Genomic DNA, 17,246 nt, shown 5'->3' with positions numbered 1-17,246 from the left:
CAACTAACCACATTTTTCTTTTTTTTTTTTTTTTTTCTCTCTAAATATAGTGAAATGGGCTATTTAAATGGTGGGTTGACTCTCTTGTTTGTTTTAAAAGTATGAGTTAAATGATACCTGTTATCATTGTCTTTGATAAAAAATTAGCAGACCTAAAGGTAAACTTTGTGTTTGTTTATTGATGCATTATATTTGTGCATAATTATTTCAATGGACGAGCCAACCTCCATCTCTCTCATTTGCTTAGTTATTAAGACACTGGAGAATTACTGAGCTTGAATCTCAGGTATTTACAGCCTAAATGAATATGTAATATAAAACCTATCTTGCTTAAAGTCAACACGCCTTGTCTTCTGAGCATGCTCTGTGGCTCATGAGTGTTTCAACCAAAAATAGCTTGTTTACAAGAGCACTCTGAATTAGTAATTATTGTTTGAGCTCTCTGTACAGTCAGTAAACAAATTAGCTGTTGGATTTCACTCATAAGCAACTTTTTTTAAGGGTCATTTTTAACAGTCAGACCCTGGAATTTTGGGATATTAAAATTTACACTTTTATTAATTTTCTTAGCTTTAGGTTTCATTTTTCAAAAAGTAGTATTTTGTAAATTTCCCTCTATTTTCTACTTTATATGGTAATTGAAATTAAATACTAAGTTAAATGTAAATTTTAAAGAAACAATTTTGTTTCTGAGAAATTAGCAGATAACAATAGAAGCCCTAGAAAAGAACATCACAGACAGGCAATACATCTTTGCATGGAAACGATGGAAAAGCATCTCTCGTTCATTTATGATGCCTCGCAATTGTTTGTGTACTTAATATACAGTAAAAGCACGTGCAAAGTTAATGCTAAAATCTACACATTGGGTTATGGGAACAATTAGGTACTGTCATTCTGAATTGATCATTGGACGCCCTTAAAATATTGAACATTGTCCAGCTCATGTAGAACACAGATGTTGACCTCAGCACAGTTGGGCTGCTGAAGAATGTCGGGCATGAGCTGCATGGCCAGTGGTGCAGCAGGGCCAGCTGCAAGTGGGTGGCCTGAGATGGGAATCCACATTGATATCAGTACATTTTTAAAAGGCAAAAATTGGCTCCCAACTTTCATTAAATTAGTTGTGAATATCCATATCCTGCTTTCTCATTTTCTTCTTGTTTTTCATCTGTTTTAAGACAAATTTCAACTTTTCCTTAAATGTCAGGCTTAGAAACATCTCCAAGTTATTATTTATAAACTGGTCCTTTTTTTCTTCTCAGTGAGGTCTACTGAAAAATAGTACTTGACTTGTGACTTGCACTAAAACTTGAAAATAGTTTTTCTGGTTTTATCTCAGGTAAATAGCAAAGCAGAGATATTGTTCATTTATTTACTTCCATGATCAGTAGTCCTGGATTTTATGTGTGATGGGTCAAAAAAGCCCCTTCCATCTCTACGTTTACTTTCCATCTAACAATAGGAATAGCTGAACAATTATACAATACTTCAGTAGATGCTTGGAGATGGGGTTGAGCTTCTCTCTGTCTCTCTTTGCCCTAAAAACAAATTTAAACCCACCTGTGGTCCCTGTGCTGAGAACATAGAAGATGACCTGTTAGTCTGGTGATAGCTGGGCTGGAACAGCCTGAAGGCCTGGCAATGGAAGTAGGAACCGTGCCAAGAGATGGGCTGAGCTGGGAGCGAGGGCAGCGTCTGCTCGAGGATAGGAACAGAGCAGAACATGAGCAGAAGGGTAAGTGAAGGGGGAGCACACAATAAAGAAATCAAATGAAGGTAAGTAAAGCTCTGTTTCCTGAGGCTGTTGCAGGAGGTATTTGCTGGGAAGTGCATGTCTGTGGCAGCAGTACAGATGGAAACTGCAGCTGGGGACTTGCAGGAGGGGCCACCCTTTGCTGTGGAGCTGGGCAGGGCTCTGGGGTGGGTGCGCAGCGTCAGCTCTGGGGGTGAAGTTAAGCTGGAGTGCTTTTCCAAGCCCTATTATCCTACAATATATGCAGCTGCCCTGGATTCAACTGGCATAGTTAATTTCTTATCAGTAGCTGTTGGGGTGCTGTGTGTTGGATTCAGTATGAGAATAACGTTGATAATAAAGTGACGTTTTAGTTGTTGCTAAGTCATGTTTATCCTAAATCAAGGACTTGGGGATGGTCCTGTGCAGTGCCAAGAGCTGGGCTTGATGATTCTCATGGGTCCCTCTCAACTCAGATTATTCTGTGATGCTGTGACTTTTTTGTGTGCTCTGCCAGTGAGGAGGTACAAAAAAAGAAAAAAAAATAGGAGGGAGCATAGTGGGGACAGGTGACGTGAACTGGCCAGAGGGATATTCCTCACCACAGTGTTCTGCCCAGTATATAAACTGGTAAGTTATCCAGAGTGGGGGCTTACAGAGGTTCAGGGATGGGGTCTGTCATGAGTCAATGGATGGTGAGCAATCATATGTTGCATCACTTTTTTTTTCCTTTTTGTGATTATTATTTACTATTACACTTTCCTTTGTTTCACTTATTAAACTGTTCTTATCTCAACCTACAGGTTTTATTTTTGATTCACCTCCCCATTCCACCAGAGTTGGGATGGGGTGCTGAGTGAGTGGCTGCATGGTGCTTAGTTGCCACCTGGACTTAAACCACAATAGCCTACATAATTTTGACAGAAGACTAAATATAGGCCTGACAGGATTCTAATTTTTACAGTAAAGTTTACATTAATTAGCAGTCTGTTACTGCTTAATTGATATCCTTTGACAAATTACTCTTCTCTCCCTGTACTGTTTGTATTTGAGGGGAAGAGTACTCAAGGTAGAAGAAGTATGCAGGCAAAAATTGTAGTTAAAATTAATTAGTAAGCCAATAAGCAGAGAGTAATTTTTTTAAAAGGCATTTCATTAAAAAAAAAAAAAAGTATTCAATAAAGTACTGTCTTGGTATGTTTATCGGGAAACTACTTTACACATCTCATATCTGCAGAGAGATAAGAAAACAGCAGCATGTGCTATACAGATTACCTGTCATGACTATGGGAAGTTGGAAGTAAATGCAGAACTGTGCTGCTTTGGTTCATAACTTGAAGCAAAAGCTATTCCCTTTTTGCTTATCTATGCTTATGAAAAAGGACAGCACATGAATGGTATGTTTGATCAAGTTAGCTACAAGTATGATAAAATTTGGCTATTTCAGTACAAATACTCCTTGATGGCTGATCATTTGTCACTGTTTCAGTATAAGTTGAAGGAACCACCGCAACAGGAATTCCTCAATTTTGTATCACTGTGCTTGCAGACACGATACAGCTTCTCGTATTAGCTCCATATTTGGCTAAATTCTTCTGTCAAGGTAACTGATAAATCTATCTTCAAAGTGGTTAGCTAAAGCTCTATATACATACCTAGCAAAGTCTGTCAATAATTAAATATGCAGAGGGAAAAAAATAAGACAAATTGGCCTATGTTTTTACATTGTCTAAGAAACAGGAAAATTAAAGGGATAAAATTATAAGATGTATTAATATTGTAATGCACAAGAACTTGGCAGGTTATTTGGATGTGATTATGGTAGTGAAGCATAGCAAGTTATCTTGAAGAATAAATGCCAAAATCCCACAGACCAACCTGAAAGCCTCTTAGAAAACAAACCAGCCCTGCTACTTCTGTATATCAGTGCTTGTGAAAATGAATTTTAAGGTTTCTTGTAACTGATAAAATGAAAATTTTAGAACATTTCTTCTAATGAAATTAGATCATAGCATCATCATCCACTAGAGAGCAGCATTTTCTTTTGAGAAAAGAGGTATTTGGATAGCAATTCTTTATTTATTTTTCTATTAAAAATGGGGGGGTTTTATAATATGAGGACTGAAATATGAGAAGGAAGGTTACCTGTTACAATTATATACATAACGAAGGGGACTAAGGGAATTTATTTTCTTAAGAAGGAGAAACCAGAGTCCACATAGGCTTTTTCATTAATTAGTAAAATTTTCACTTGCATGTTTCCTGTCTATCTGGCTTAAAAACCAACCAAATAAGCAAACAAAAATAGTACTTATGTAGCAGGCTGTAGTCATTCCCAAAAGAACGTTAGCAAGTTGCTCCTGGGAAGTGAGAACAGCGAATCTGTCCTGTGAACTGGGACATGTCTTCTGTGGCAGCGTTTTCCATGCAGCACTGATTGTTACAATCTGCGCTCACTCTCCACAGTGAGCACTGAAATACAGCTCTGAGAGCTTCTCTGAAGCGTGAAGTCCTGGCAGCTCACTGGGTAGTGTCTCACATTCTTCAGCTACTGCAGAACTCCAAAGCAAGGCTGCATTAAAAACACTTCAAGGTGATGCTGCTGATCGATGCAAGAGCCCAATAGTTAGGACTGAAAATAATATGACACAGGTGGTCTTCTCTGTGTACAGACAGCTGAAAAGAGCAAGATTTATTAAAGATGACTTCCACTTTAATGTCTGAAAGCTACAAGGGTACCTGTAGCTTTGTTAGTTTCTATCCCATGTGTGACTCAAATCACAGTGGTGAGGATTTGGTATTGGCTGGCTGTGCTTATGGGTTCTGTGGGTCCTGACCTGCTCTGGGTACTGCACTGGCTTAACCACCACAGTTACTTCTAGTTTTATATAAAGCCACCATGTGCATCATATGGTAAAAGGTGTTTCTTCGCCTAAAGAGTGTCCTGTGAGTCCAAGCCTTCAGGAAAAACTCCATGTTGGAAGCAATGACAGTAGGTAGGAAGGACTGATGTTGCACAGGAATATGGTGGTTTCTGCAGTTGTTGAGGATAGAGGAAAGAAAGCTGAAAAGGCAGGGAATGTAAAGATAAGCAAGGGGATATAAAGCAGAGCAGAGTAGGGAGTTCAGATCTGTTTGGAGAGGAAACAGAAAGGTGGCACCTAGGTGAAGTGATGCACAGATATTTGTAATCTCCATAAGGAGTCCTAGTGAAGTGATGGAAATAGCTGGGAAAAACATAGGTATTCCCGAGAACTAGGATTTCTCAATTTGTACTGGAGATTACTGTTACTGGCTGTAACAAACACAGTGCTATCTTCATGTTGGTTTTGGAGCTGCATAGTGCTGAGGTGTTTTAGTCCATGGGGTCAAAAAGGACATGCAGGGGCCCCTGACTGTGGTTTTTAGGGTCCACAGAAACCTGGGTTACCCTCCAGGACTTTATAACATGTTCCTTCTCTCTTTTGATGGCAATGTTTAGCCAGTGAGACAGTGTTGGCCAGAAATGAAGCTATTCTGAAAGCAGCAGGTACCTAGATTATTAACCATAGGCTTTTTATTCTCCTTTTTGTGAAAGTGTAGGTTGGTTAGCCCTAATGGCTAATCTTTCAATACATATGGCAATTTTCTCAGCATGCACCCCTTTTAAATGTTAAATTGTGTGGACTTTTAAAAGCAAAATAAAGAATTTAATTGCCAAGAAATGGAGAAGTGATAGTGAAATGGTGCTGGTAAACTTCAGGAGTCCCAGAAAATGCCAGAATTAGGTGTGAGACTTCAGAATTAATTTACTTATTATTCAAGGTTTTGTTGGTTTCTGGGAACTGGTTAGCAGTGTGGTGTGATTCATGCAGGTTTGACACAGATGGGGGATTCTTTGCCTCAGGTTGATTCACAGCATCTCTGTGGTAAACCGCTGATTGTCCTTGGAGTGACAAGCATGGCTTGGGCCATGTCATGGTGCAGGCTTGAAGCACCAGCAGTGACACTGTGGGACTCATTTCTGAAGGGCAAAGTGGGTTGAGCATCTTTGATGCACTTGCTGGAAGGAAGGACCTCACTCTTTACTCAACCCTGATCCCTGCACTTTTTCAACGCAATGACGCTAAAATGTTTGCTGTATGTGTAAGTACCTTGACAAGCCCACACAATAACTTAATCCCATTCCCATGCGCAATTCTTCTGAATTTTCTGGTCATGCAGACATTTTGAAGTTATTTCAGAGACTTCCTTTAAACTTCTATTTTTCCAGAAGATATATGGTTCTTCAGACTTATGCCACTGCTGAGCGTTTTCTACTTCCCTTTGCATTTATTTCTGTCTCCTTGTCCTTGTTCCTAATACAGATTTGTCCCTTCTGGACCCATGGTGACTGTCACTGCTGGTGACACTGCTTCCCTGCAGCAGTGCTATGTCAACCATACTGTGCCACTGGCTGGAGTCAGCTCAGCCATGCAAGGTTACCATGAGCAATTGCCTGCAGGATAATTAAACCACTCAAGGAAAAAACATCTCCTCAGCACATCTGGAGGTGGAAATTTACTGCCATCAAAATTACAACTATGGTCAAATAACTCTGAGTAAAAAAAAAAAAAAAAAGATATTATATAAGGGAATATATTCATACTCTAAACTGAAAAGCATCCCTACTTCATGTGGCTCTTTGTCAGCACTAAAAACCGTATTCAGCCCTTTAAGGCTCCACTTTTGTCTTTAGCCTGCTTCTGGTCCTCCCTACTTAGCTGACACCAATGTTGTTTCCCTTGCTTTTGTTTGTATGTATTCTGTTGAGAATAAATAAGAGAGATCAGCACAGCAGCTTGGTAGGTAGCTGGCACATGTAGAATCAGTTAACTTGCTGCCACAGACTTGTTAAGACCTGGGGAAATCTTTAGACTCTCTATACTTCAGATTCAGTCTGTTAAAGACTATTAAATTATAATAGTCTCTCCTGAGCAACATGGTTATAAGAGATGATAGAATCAATGCGAGTGAAGGGCCTATGCTTGTGAAAACTTAGGTGCTCTAGGAATATTTAGTAAATAGGATGTGTGGATTTAAGGATGTGATACACATCTGCTGTGTGTAGTTCTTTTTATTCTGTCATCTTCCAAAGTAAGTGAAAAAGTTTAGTATTTGGTGCTCTTGAAGTCAGCTGCAAGACAGACAGGAACTTCAGCTGGAAAAGGAGAGGGCAAAGCACTGAAGCTCTTGGCTGCCATTAATATTCTTGGAGGGGGGGTGGCAGCTCTAAAGACGAGTTAAGGGGAAAAAAACCTCTAACAGTACAAATAGCCCACAGTAAAAAGGATAATATTTGGCTTGCCTTGCTGATGAAGTGTATTTATCCTTCATGGAATATCTCTAGCAGACTAGAAGACTTTTTATTTCAGTTATTCCTTTGCACAGTATTTTTATTACCAAGCTGGGGCTTAATCCAAGTCCCCTGGAAACCAATTAGAGAACTCAGCAGAACTGGATGAGCTTTGATATATGCATTATATTAAATATTTTTATCCATCAAAAACTCTCACCAGCTAATGCATCTTTGTAAGTTTCAAACAGTTGAACAACACTTCTCTAAACTTCATTGCTGCATACTTGATTCAAAAAGAATAATTTTAACCTAAATCCTTTTTAAAGCTTCCGTGCCACTCAGGACTTTCTCAGATGTTTCTGCTTATTCTGGGCCATGCTGTGAATGTTCTTTTCCATTTAGTATCGAGGTGAGGATTTTCTATTTGTTTTGGGAGTTGTTTATTTGTTGTTCAATTCTGATAAATCCTGGTATTTAAAATAATTTAAGTTCTAAATTACTTTTATGGCATTTTTCTTTAGAAAATAGGAGTTAACTTGAACTATTGGATATTTAATTTTTACATTTGTGTTATAAGGAGAAAAAATAGATGTGTTGAAGATCTCTAGCTCAGTTTAAACTCGATGACCAAACCTTGTGGAAGCTGGTAATGCAGCTGCCACCATGCCAAGATGAGACATTTTTTCATCCTGGAACTCTCTGATGGCTTTCCCATCCCTTCCAAGGCATGTAGGCTGGCACAGAGACTGTATTACTTTTGCCTTCTAAATTAGAATGTATTTTAGGAGTTACTTCATTGCACGTTAGTTACTGTTTTCAGAACTAATTTTAGTTAAGTCCAGTATTTTTATCATTTTAAACACTTCTCAGTTTTAAGTTGCATCTTGGCCCACGGTGTGACTGCCTGAGCAAACTGACTATAGCAAGTTGTACAAGGGTTTCTCTTGGACTTTATTCTCACTGTAATCCCAATCTTGTGTTTATCTCCAGCAAAAATGATTTTCCTCTCCTGCCCGAGGAATATCCAGCAATGTTAAAAGTACAAATTCCTTCTCAAATGAAAAGCACATGGAATTTATGCAGTATTTATGTAAACAGAAATCTATCTATCACTGCCGAGTGGCAGTTCAAGTCTCAGCTATGGCTATGACACACAGGATCTGCTGAAAGCCCAGCATATTTTTCAGCATCCTGACCATCTACATTTGTCTAGTTCTCGCAGGCACTTGTAAAACTGTACATTTTTGTACAGTTTGAATTAATGAAAGTACACCAGAAATGCTTCTCCTGTGTAAAAAACCAGATTAATTCAGAATGCTGGAGCATTCATTATGAAGCTATAATAATCCCCTCCAGCTGGATGCTCCCCACAATCCTGCTTATCTGCTGCCATGCACGATAAGCTTTTGGAGTCCAACCAAATCTGAGTATTGGTCTGTTCTCACATGTGGATCTGCTGGGTTTGGTTTTTTTTTCAGGAACTGGGCTGCCACCTCTCTTTTCTGTTTAGCCTGAGCATTGCAAAACAGGCGAGTTGTGGGACAAGCTCTTGAGGCATGCATGGAAAGACAGGTGTCATGTGGTATCTAGAGAAACAACCACAATTCTCCATTTCCTCAGGGAGATAAGCTGTTTGGGCTTGGACTACGGATACTTGGACTAGCCTAGAATTTTCAAGGAATATTGGCTTCTGTTCACCATCAGGAACCTTTTTTTTTTTTTTTTTTTCCGAATCCAGTTGTGCCAAATTAAAGAATTGTCCCAGGAGACCCTGGAAAACTTAGTTTGTAACTGAGATGGATTCAACTCTTGCATCCTTGCATGTCAGTGAGCTGGGGCACTACTTGCTATTTCAAGTAGATATGCAGTTCCTAGCAGATCTGAAAAATGGAACATAAGGAAATACCTTTCCTTCTTCAAGAGCCTTTAGATTCAAATCCAGTTTGAAAATACTAATTGCTGACAGAAAACCAATGAAGAGGGTGAAAAAGTGCTGAGGCATTCTCTGGGGTCCTTACTATTACGTTTGTCTATGTTCTTGAACTGCAGTTTGGGTTTTCTTATGAGTTCCCAGTTTGTGCATGGCTTGTTTATAGAAGTTGCCCGTGGATGTTTAGGGTACCCGTTTGCTTTTATCCCCTCCTTAGTGTTAAAAGAAGTAAAAGCAAATGATTGGTATAAATAATCTCTCTTGGCTTGACTTGAAAACTGACCTAGAAACTGAACCAATAACAAACTGCAAGCAACAGCTTTTAAAGGGGCTGTTTAACATCTGCTTGCTTATAGAAGTTAACCACATCACAACTCAGCCCAGTCTTGGAAAAAAAATTAAATCACCCCCCGGTCTGTTCTAAGCAGATGGGTACTTCAGATTTGCTTCCAGAGTGTCTTCCTTACAAAAGCTAAAATTCTTACAGCCCTGCACTATCACCACCAATGTGCTCTGTAGTATTTCTGGTTTTCTTTTGCTGCCTTTTTTTGTCTGAGAAACAGAAGCGATTGTGTGTATTCACAGCTTCAGGAAAGGATTTGTCTACCCATTTCTTTCCCCCTCCCCACCCCAAACAAACAAACAAACACCCTTCCTACCAGGTACTTTGCCTTTTCTTTCTAAGTAAACCAATTTTTTTTATTTGCTTTTTTAACAGCCTAGGGACATCTAAAACTTTCTAAAATAAAAATTCTAAAACTGTTTTCTTTCTGTTGAAGCCAACTGAAATATGTGATCTTCTTCATTTAATTTGCCCAGGATAGAAAAACACCATAACAATTTCCATCTGAAAACTGCCTAGTGTAGTAGAAGATGAAGTGACTGATAGATTTTATGGCTACAGAAAAATAAAATAATAATAAAAAAAAAAGGTCTGCTTTCCCTCATACTGTATGTTATAGGAGCTCAGTTAAGAAAGAGCTAAACTATTTCCTGGAGTTCATGGTTACATATTTTTAGGAAGATAAATGATCCTTGTGCTTCTGTGTGTGTCCAACAGCAGCTCCCTCAGTCTGCAGCTTCAGCAGGAGCTCTGAGGACCTCAGGATTTATGGGCATAGCCCATTCCTGGAGACAGTACCGCCAGGTGAAATATTTTCCCTGGGCAGTTCCCAGACTGCTCACATTATGGTTTGGGGTTTTTTTAATGGATAAATGAGATCCATTGATCTCAAGACCAGCACCTTCCTATCCTGAAAATGCTAACTGATTGTCTCTCAGTCACATTAATCTGAAAAGATAAGCTGCTGCTGCGAACCATTTAGTTGCTGGTGTTTCCTATGACACTTGTGACAAAGTATCCATGGTGTCTACTTTTTAGCTACAGAGCTCTAATGATTACTTATATTTTTCATGTAGCTGTCTTCAAGATTGCATAACCTTCTTTCCCAGGATCCGCACAGTGTTGTCAACTTCCATTAACTTACTGTAAATCTCTCAATATTTTTCTCTAAACCCGTAGTTGCTTGAATCATATGATTACATGAGAAGCTTAGCTTTCGTTACAAAACTGTTTCTAGCATACATGAATGCCAATGAAGCTTGAAGACCTGCATCCTAAGGGCTCCAAAACCAAAAAGCATGTGAAACGTCTCCCATGCATTTAAAAATAACAGAAACAAACAAACAAACCAACCCTAATCCTAAAGAAAATCCTCTACTTTTGGCTATTAGAATTTCTGATTGGTTCAAATTGATGATTTTTGAGGAGGGGATTTACCAGCAAACCTACAGCAGCAGAGCTGCTGCTGTGACTCGGGCAGCAGTAAGCAGGCACTGCAGAGGAGGAAGTGCTTGAGAAGGAGCGACGGGTATTTTTGCAAGGAAGACTATTGTCCTGTGAAGATTCCTATTAAAATGAGTATAAGAAGCCTGTTTTAAAGCCTAGATGTTTCTAAAGGGTGTCTTATCAGAAAAAAAACAAGCTAAAATAATATAATAGTGTCAGTCAATATGTGGATGAGTGATGCAGAATATAAATCTCATCGCCTAGAGGCTTTTGGAAGCACAGATTTTGCAAGACAGAAGAACAGTCACTGGGTGCAGTCCCTGTTATTGCAGGTGCAACGTTTTATAATATCTTACTGAAATCCATCCTGAAAACAGGAAGGCTTTCCTTTTTCTATTTCTCTGCTTTTTTTCTCCTCTTCTTTGTCTCTCCTCTGCTTTCCCCTTTCCCTTTTTTGCTTCATCATCATGATGTGCAGAGTTTTCTCGGTTTCAGTCTAAAGTTCTGTGATCTGTATGGAAGACAGACTTTTTAACGGCTGGATTACGTGATTTTGAATCTCTTCTTAGTTTCTAGTTTGAATGTATGACACAATGCTGTATTTCAGGAAATGTGCTTTTTGCATACACAAACATGATGATTACTGCATATTAAGAAAGGTGCATTGACAATTACAGGAAGAAAATCTTATACAGAGATTAAATCCTGTTTTTGATTCTAATCTTAATATTTTCAAAGGTTTGCATGTTTGCTTTTTTAAAATACACTGTAGTGAATATGGTGGCATTTGTGGGATTTCACAGCCTTCAAAGGGTTATGGACACTTATAACAAAAACAGTCTTCATCTGCAGGAGTGGGGCTTGCTGAAACCTAATGCTTTGGCTGAAGAGGATCCTGTTCTCCCAACAGAAAATTCTACAAGATGGGAACTCAAGTGCTTTTCTGTTCCCATCTTGAATATACAGAGGGAGGTTTTTCAGAGGCAGATACACCAAGCAGATAACTTGATTCTTCTAATTTCGATTTCTGCTTTAGAAAATCAATCCCAAGGTCTTCTGGTAGCTTCTTAAGCCTTGCATGTTTTATTTGTATGTGAAGGACTTTATTTCTGCATGGCAACACACTTGCGTTTCTCCTTTTCTTTCTGAAAAGAAGGTACAAAACTTACTAAAAATAAACTTTAATTTCTGCCTCTGTGTCCCCATCTTGTTTCCCAAATCTTTCTCAGATTTCATAGCCATAGGTATTGCTAGCCTAATATGCTTTTTCAGATAGTCAATAGTTTTTCTCTAAAGCATACATCCTCAATAGCCTAGTTTCCAAATTTAAAAAAAAAAAATTAAAAAAATTGAAAGCTTTTCCAAGGCTTATAAAAATCTACCCATCTTTTTCTGTTAATTTGTCAAATTGTAGTTTAAATCAATTTTACACAAGTACCCATGACATCCTTTGTCACAGGTACATATTTAATTACATTTTTTAAATCCTTCCTTTCATTTGATTTAAACAAACAAACAAACGACTTTATTTTGGTACTCTGGTAAACACCTGATTGATTCTTGCACAGTCTGTCCAAGTTGTAGACTTGAATTAATTTCAAGAATCTTTGATTAACTTGGATTTTTGTTCTGAAAATTTATTCCACAGATATATTAATTTTCTGAAAACTTGGCAGAGGAACCAAAGGGTTTTGGCTATTTAATTTCTTTTTCTTTTGGCGGGGGGGGGGGGGGGGGGGGGGGTGGGGAGAAAGGAATTAATTGAAAATTGGGTTTGCTTCTTAGTATGGTAGTGGAGTTGTACGTTCTGGAATACTGCAGTGATCAGAATTTGGCTTCCTTTATAAAGTTTTGGCATAATAAATTTGCATCCATTTCATAACTTGAGTCTTCAAAATATGCCTAAATCTTATGAAGACTTCCCCTAAACTTTCTGGAGAAGGTCTATATGGAGTCAAGCAATGGAAGTAACAGCAACGTCCCTCTCTTATACAGGCAAGTGCCTGCCACTGGACTTATGGAAGAAACATTTGTCTGTGCCACGAGAAATATATCTGAATTTTTCAGAGCAAAGACGACTTGCTATTTGCAAGACAGATGGAGTGTGGGAGACTCAAATATGTCAAAAAGATAGACAATGCATTGATAAAAAGAAACCTGGTACAACAGGGATTTACCTACTACCTGGCACTACCTGAGCAATGGCAACAGGAGATGTGGATCTGGAAGCAAAAGGTGAGTCAGGCACTGCAGGAGAAGACTGATGTTTTATTTGGAAGAAAAGGCAAAGGACTAAGACACACTTCTGGCAAAGGTAGAAGTAAGTAGAGTCCAGAGTAAACACTTGCCAAGGCACATCTCCCTTTGAATTTTGAAATGGGACTCAAGATAGCTGAGTTATGCCCTGCCTACGATGCCATTCCTGTGTTACTGCAAAGCCTGGAGAAAGGAACTATCAGACTGCCAAATCAGGCAGAGGACAGAAACCAAGATTGTCTTTATTATTTCAAGTAGCAGAGGACTGCTGCATAGACCTATAGTCTGGCTCTTAACATAATGCTTTGTAATGAAAGTTGATGGTTTGTTTCCTTTCCTTCACAGGAAATATGTGTATAATGTGTATTGTGTGTGTGTGTATAAGCACACACAATAAAACATCATATTTAAGGGACTGGTGAGATTAGAAAGTCTTAAAAACTAGCACATAGTTGAATAATTTTCAGTGTTATTGGGCATTTGCCTTCTGAAGGCTGTCCCTTGCACCTTCCTTGCCCTCTGTCCTGTGGCACGCACAGAGGTGCCCTGCCCTCACACTGGCCGGGAGAGTTGTGCTTTGGCTGCACACTGAGTGACAGGAGGTGAGTTTCACTTCTTAGCCATAGTTTTTGACTCTGTTCTGTTTCAACTTTGTTTTGCTGAGGTGAAGCCAATAAGTAATGCATACTGGTGTTAACCAGTACTATGGTTATGCACAGTCACTCTACTGCCTAAACTTTGCCCAACTTACTGGAGAGAATTAGGCAGATTTTCTGACAAATTTAAATAGTCTAGAAGAACACAGTTTGCAGGTGTTTGCAACAGCAATAATTAGACAAAAAAGCTAACCTCTGTATTTTGTATAACAAAGAAAGCTGTTGAGAAAACCATGGATGCAAAGTTAGAAGAAGTGAATCTATAAGAGCATTTAATAACAATGAATGGACCAAATATGGAAAAATGTGCTTTAAAATCACCCCATACCTTCCAGTATTATTGTAAATAATGGCTTTTAAGGTTGAGAAGAATCTCCAAGTCCTCTTATTCTCTGCCTTCGCTAGTAGTACAACATATAGCATAATTATGCACATAACTCAAGGCTGGTTGAATGTATGAGAGAAATCATCATCTGTTGAACTGCATAAAGTGACTTGAAACTTAGCACCTAAATTCTCCAAATGTGTGTGTTAACAGAAGATTTTAGGCAACAATGGCTTCCCCTTGTACTCATTGTGACCAGCTCTCTGGACACTAAATAAAGGATATGGTTGTTTGGACAGCAAGCTGTCAGATAATTCTGGTTTCTACTTGATGTAATGGGGTTAACACCACTACCAGTAATGCTCTTTCAGTGTCATTGAAACGTATAAAAAGTGAATTTAAGATGATAACTGCTTGTGGTCATTCTGCAGTCTGTTCTCCTAGCTGTTTGCAAATTAAGGTAACATTTGGTGGAAGAGACTTGGGCAGCCTGTTTACCTTCAGATGGAAAAGTTGTTATTCTCCTATTTCTTTGCTAAACGATTGCATCCTCCTGCTACTGCTGATTACAAACACATCTGTACTCGATTTGTAAATCACCTCGTCTCTGGTTATTCACGACACGCTGATGAAACTACATTTACAGGGGAGATGAGCCAACAGACACTACTAACGTTTAGATATCTTGTTTGAAAACTTTCAGTTTTGCAAATTCTAATGGACAAAGCCCCAAGCGGTCTGTTATTATTTCGATGTTTAGGTTTTCCCGGCGTAGGGCGAAACAAATCACGGCGTCTGAAGCCGCCGCCCGGTGCCTACCCCGGTCCCGCCAGCACTTCAACAGGCGGCCGCTCCCGCACCCGGGTGAGGGCAGCGGCTCAGCCTTTGTCTCGCCGCCGACACAGCCGGGCCGAGCACCCCGGGCCGCCCCGGCGCAGCCCCGCGGGGAGGAGCGGGAGACCCTCCCGCAGGCCGCGCCGTGGCGGTGGGGAGGGCGCGGATCCTTCCCCCGGCCCGCCCCGCTCCGCTCCATTCGGGGGCCGGCGGGGCGGCCCCAACTGACGGCCGGGGGGGCGGCCGGGCCGGGCTAGCGGCGCTTGGGCGGGCGGGCGATGCGCTGCCGCAGCCCCAGTGCCAGCCCCAGCCCGGTGTCGGCGCAGGCGGCAGCTTTGTGCAGCCAATATGGCTGCGCGCGCCCGCCGATGAAAGGAGGCTCCTGGAGCTGAGCCCGTCTCCCCGCACCCCCTCCCGGCCGCGGCGAGCGCCGCAGAGAAGTTGTCTGGGCTGCCCCGCGGGGGGTGCGGGGCGCCGGGAGGCGGCAGCGGTGCCCGCGGCTCCCGCTCCCGGCGGTCCCCTCCCGGGGACAGGGGGGAGGAAGAGGAGAAGTTGTTTCGCCGCCCGGGGCGGGCGGAAAAGAGGCGAGCGGGGCGCCAGCCGGAGGAGGAAGAGCAGCAGCCCCTAACGGCGGCTCGCCCCCAGCCTGCCGGAGGAGGAAGAAGCGAAAGCGAAGCCGCCCTCGGCCCAGGTCATCCCCAGCTCCCCGCCTCCTCCCCGGACGAAGTTTCGCCGGGGGCCGCTGCGGGGGCGCCGGAGGAGGGCGGCCGGCGGCGCCCGCCCCGCTTCGGCCCGCGCCTCCCCGGGGGCGGCGGTGGCGGAGCGGCGGGGCCGGGGGCGGGCGAAGTTTGGCTGGCGGCGGCCCTGCCGCGGCCATGGAGCCCAAGCACAAGGAGCTGCTCGTCCAGTGCCGGCAGAGCCTGGCGCAGGCCATGACCGAAGTGGACAAGGTGGTGGAGCTGCTGGAGGCCGCCGGCGCCCTCGGCCCCCGCGACCTGCGCGACCTGGAGGCGGCGGGCAGCGGGAAGGCCGAGCTGCTCATCGCCCTGCTGCTGGCCAAGGAGCGGGACCACTTCCAGGACCTGCGGGTGGCCCTGGAGAAGACGCAGCCCCACCTGCTCTCCATCCTCTACCTGAACGGCGTGGCGGGGGCACCGGCCGCGGCCGAGACGGGGGGTGAGCGGGGCCGGGGGCGCGGGGCGGACGGAGGAGGAGCGGGAGGGCATCGGCTGCCCCCGCCCACCCCCGCCGGGGCAGCGCGGGCCCCTCGGGGCCCCCCGCCCGAAGGTGGGAAGGGAGCGGGCAGGGGTCCCTCTTTTCCGGTGGGGGGGGGGGAGAACTCTCCCCGTGTTTGCACTTAGGCTCTCGGTGCTTGTTTTGTGCTCTCGACGCTTTTGCTCTCTCTCCCGGCGGGCGCGCTGGTGCTGGTCTCCGAGCGGTGCCGCGGATGCTGCGCGGCGCCCCTGGGAGAGGCCACCCCTGCCCGGTTCGTGCGGCTGCTCCGGTCCCCCGGAGCCGGGTGCCGGCTGGGGGCTCGGGAAAACCGTACCCGAAGGATCTTTTCTTCCCTGAGCTCCTCGGGTCCGCCAGTGGTATCACAGAGTCCTTTCTGGACGGGGCAAAACTGAAAGTCCCCGCTGCAGCCCGTGTGCCGGAGTAGGTTGGCTGGTAGGGCTCTAGCAGATGTGCGTTTGAGTTAAGTATTGTAACTGTTTTTCTCCGGACAGCCATCTGTTTCTTTGAGGCAGTATTGTTGTAACGCTTCTCGGTGGTTAGAACAGGAAAACCGTCGATTTTAACTGCAAATCCAGACGGGAAGAATTTGAGTGTAAACCATCTCCTTAAGTAACTTAGGCTTTGATACACGTCTGCCTCTATTCTCCCTCCTCCAAGACGAGTCACAGATTACTTTTATGGGCACAAAACCAAGCTTTAAAATAATAATAATAATAATAATAATAATAATAATAATAATAATAATAATAATAGTACAGAAGGCCTTGTAAGTGCAGCTGTGTTTCTAGATGAGAAATTGAAGTAAGTAGTAATTCTCAGTGATATGTAGGTATCTTGGTGGTGTCACTGGTTTTTGGATTTAGAGGGTCACTACCTTTTTATGTAAGGAACTGCATTGGGAAGGCTTTCTGACTCTTATAAACTATACAATTTCTTTAAGAAGATAAAGCCCTTTAAGAGCTGCTTCTCTCTGGAAAATAATACTTGCGTGTGCAGTTGCACTGTGTATCCTTATTTGAATTATGCTGTGGATGGTAGGAGTTTCATAAACACAAATGTATGAGGGTCTAATGTTTTCTTTTATATCACTGTAGTATTCTAATGAATGTATGGCAGGACCCCACAAGATGGGGAAAAATGGACTGAACAATAGACGTCAACACTTGTA

General features: G+C 42.4%; 1 protein-coding gene across 5 annotated transcripts in view; it reads left to right on the top strand.

The window, feature by feature from the left end:
• Positions 1-15,668: 15,668 nt before the first annotated feature.
• Positions 15,669-17,246, top strand: part of DLG5 (discs large MAGUK scaffold protein 5) — a 109,308-nt gene continuing 107,730 nt past the window's right edge. For 2 of the 5 annotated variants that reach the window (XM_027880282.1, XM_027880281.1), the window contains exon 1: positions 15,670-16,018. In XM_027880282.1, the coding sequence (XP_027736083.1) occupies positions 15,718-16,018 (301 nt within the window). In that variant the 5' untranslated portion in view covers positions 15,670-15,717. Of the gene's footprint in view, positions 16,019-17,246 lie in introns of all 5 variants that reach the window. The other 3 variants (XM_027880285.1, XM_027880283.1, XM_027880286.1) reach the window with 2 other exon arrangements.

The sequence above is a fragment of the Empidonax traillii genome, unplaced genomic scaffold (genome assembly GCF_003031625.1).
Source record: "Empidonax traillii isolate 1590-97213 ecotype Southwest subspecies unplaced genomic scaffold, ASM303162v1 scaffold67:size1865537, whole genome shotgun sequence".
In the NCBI taxonomy this organism is placed as follows: domain Eukaryota; kingdom Metazoa; phylum Chordata; class Aves; order Passeriformes; family Tyrannidae; genus Empidonax; species Empidonax traillii.
The sequence above is the reverse complement of the archived record's forward strand: the minus strand, read 5'-3'. Positions and strand labels throughout refer to the sequence as shown.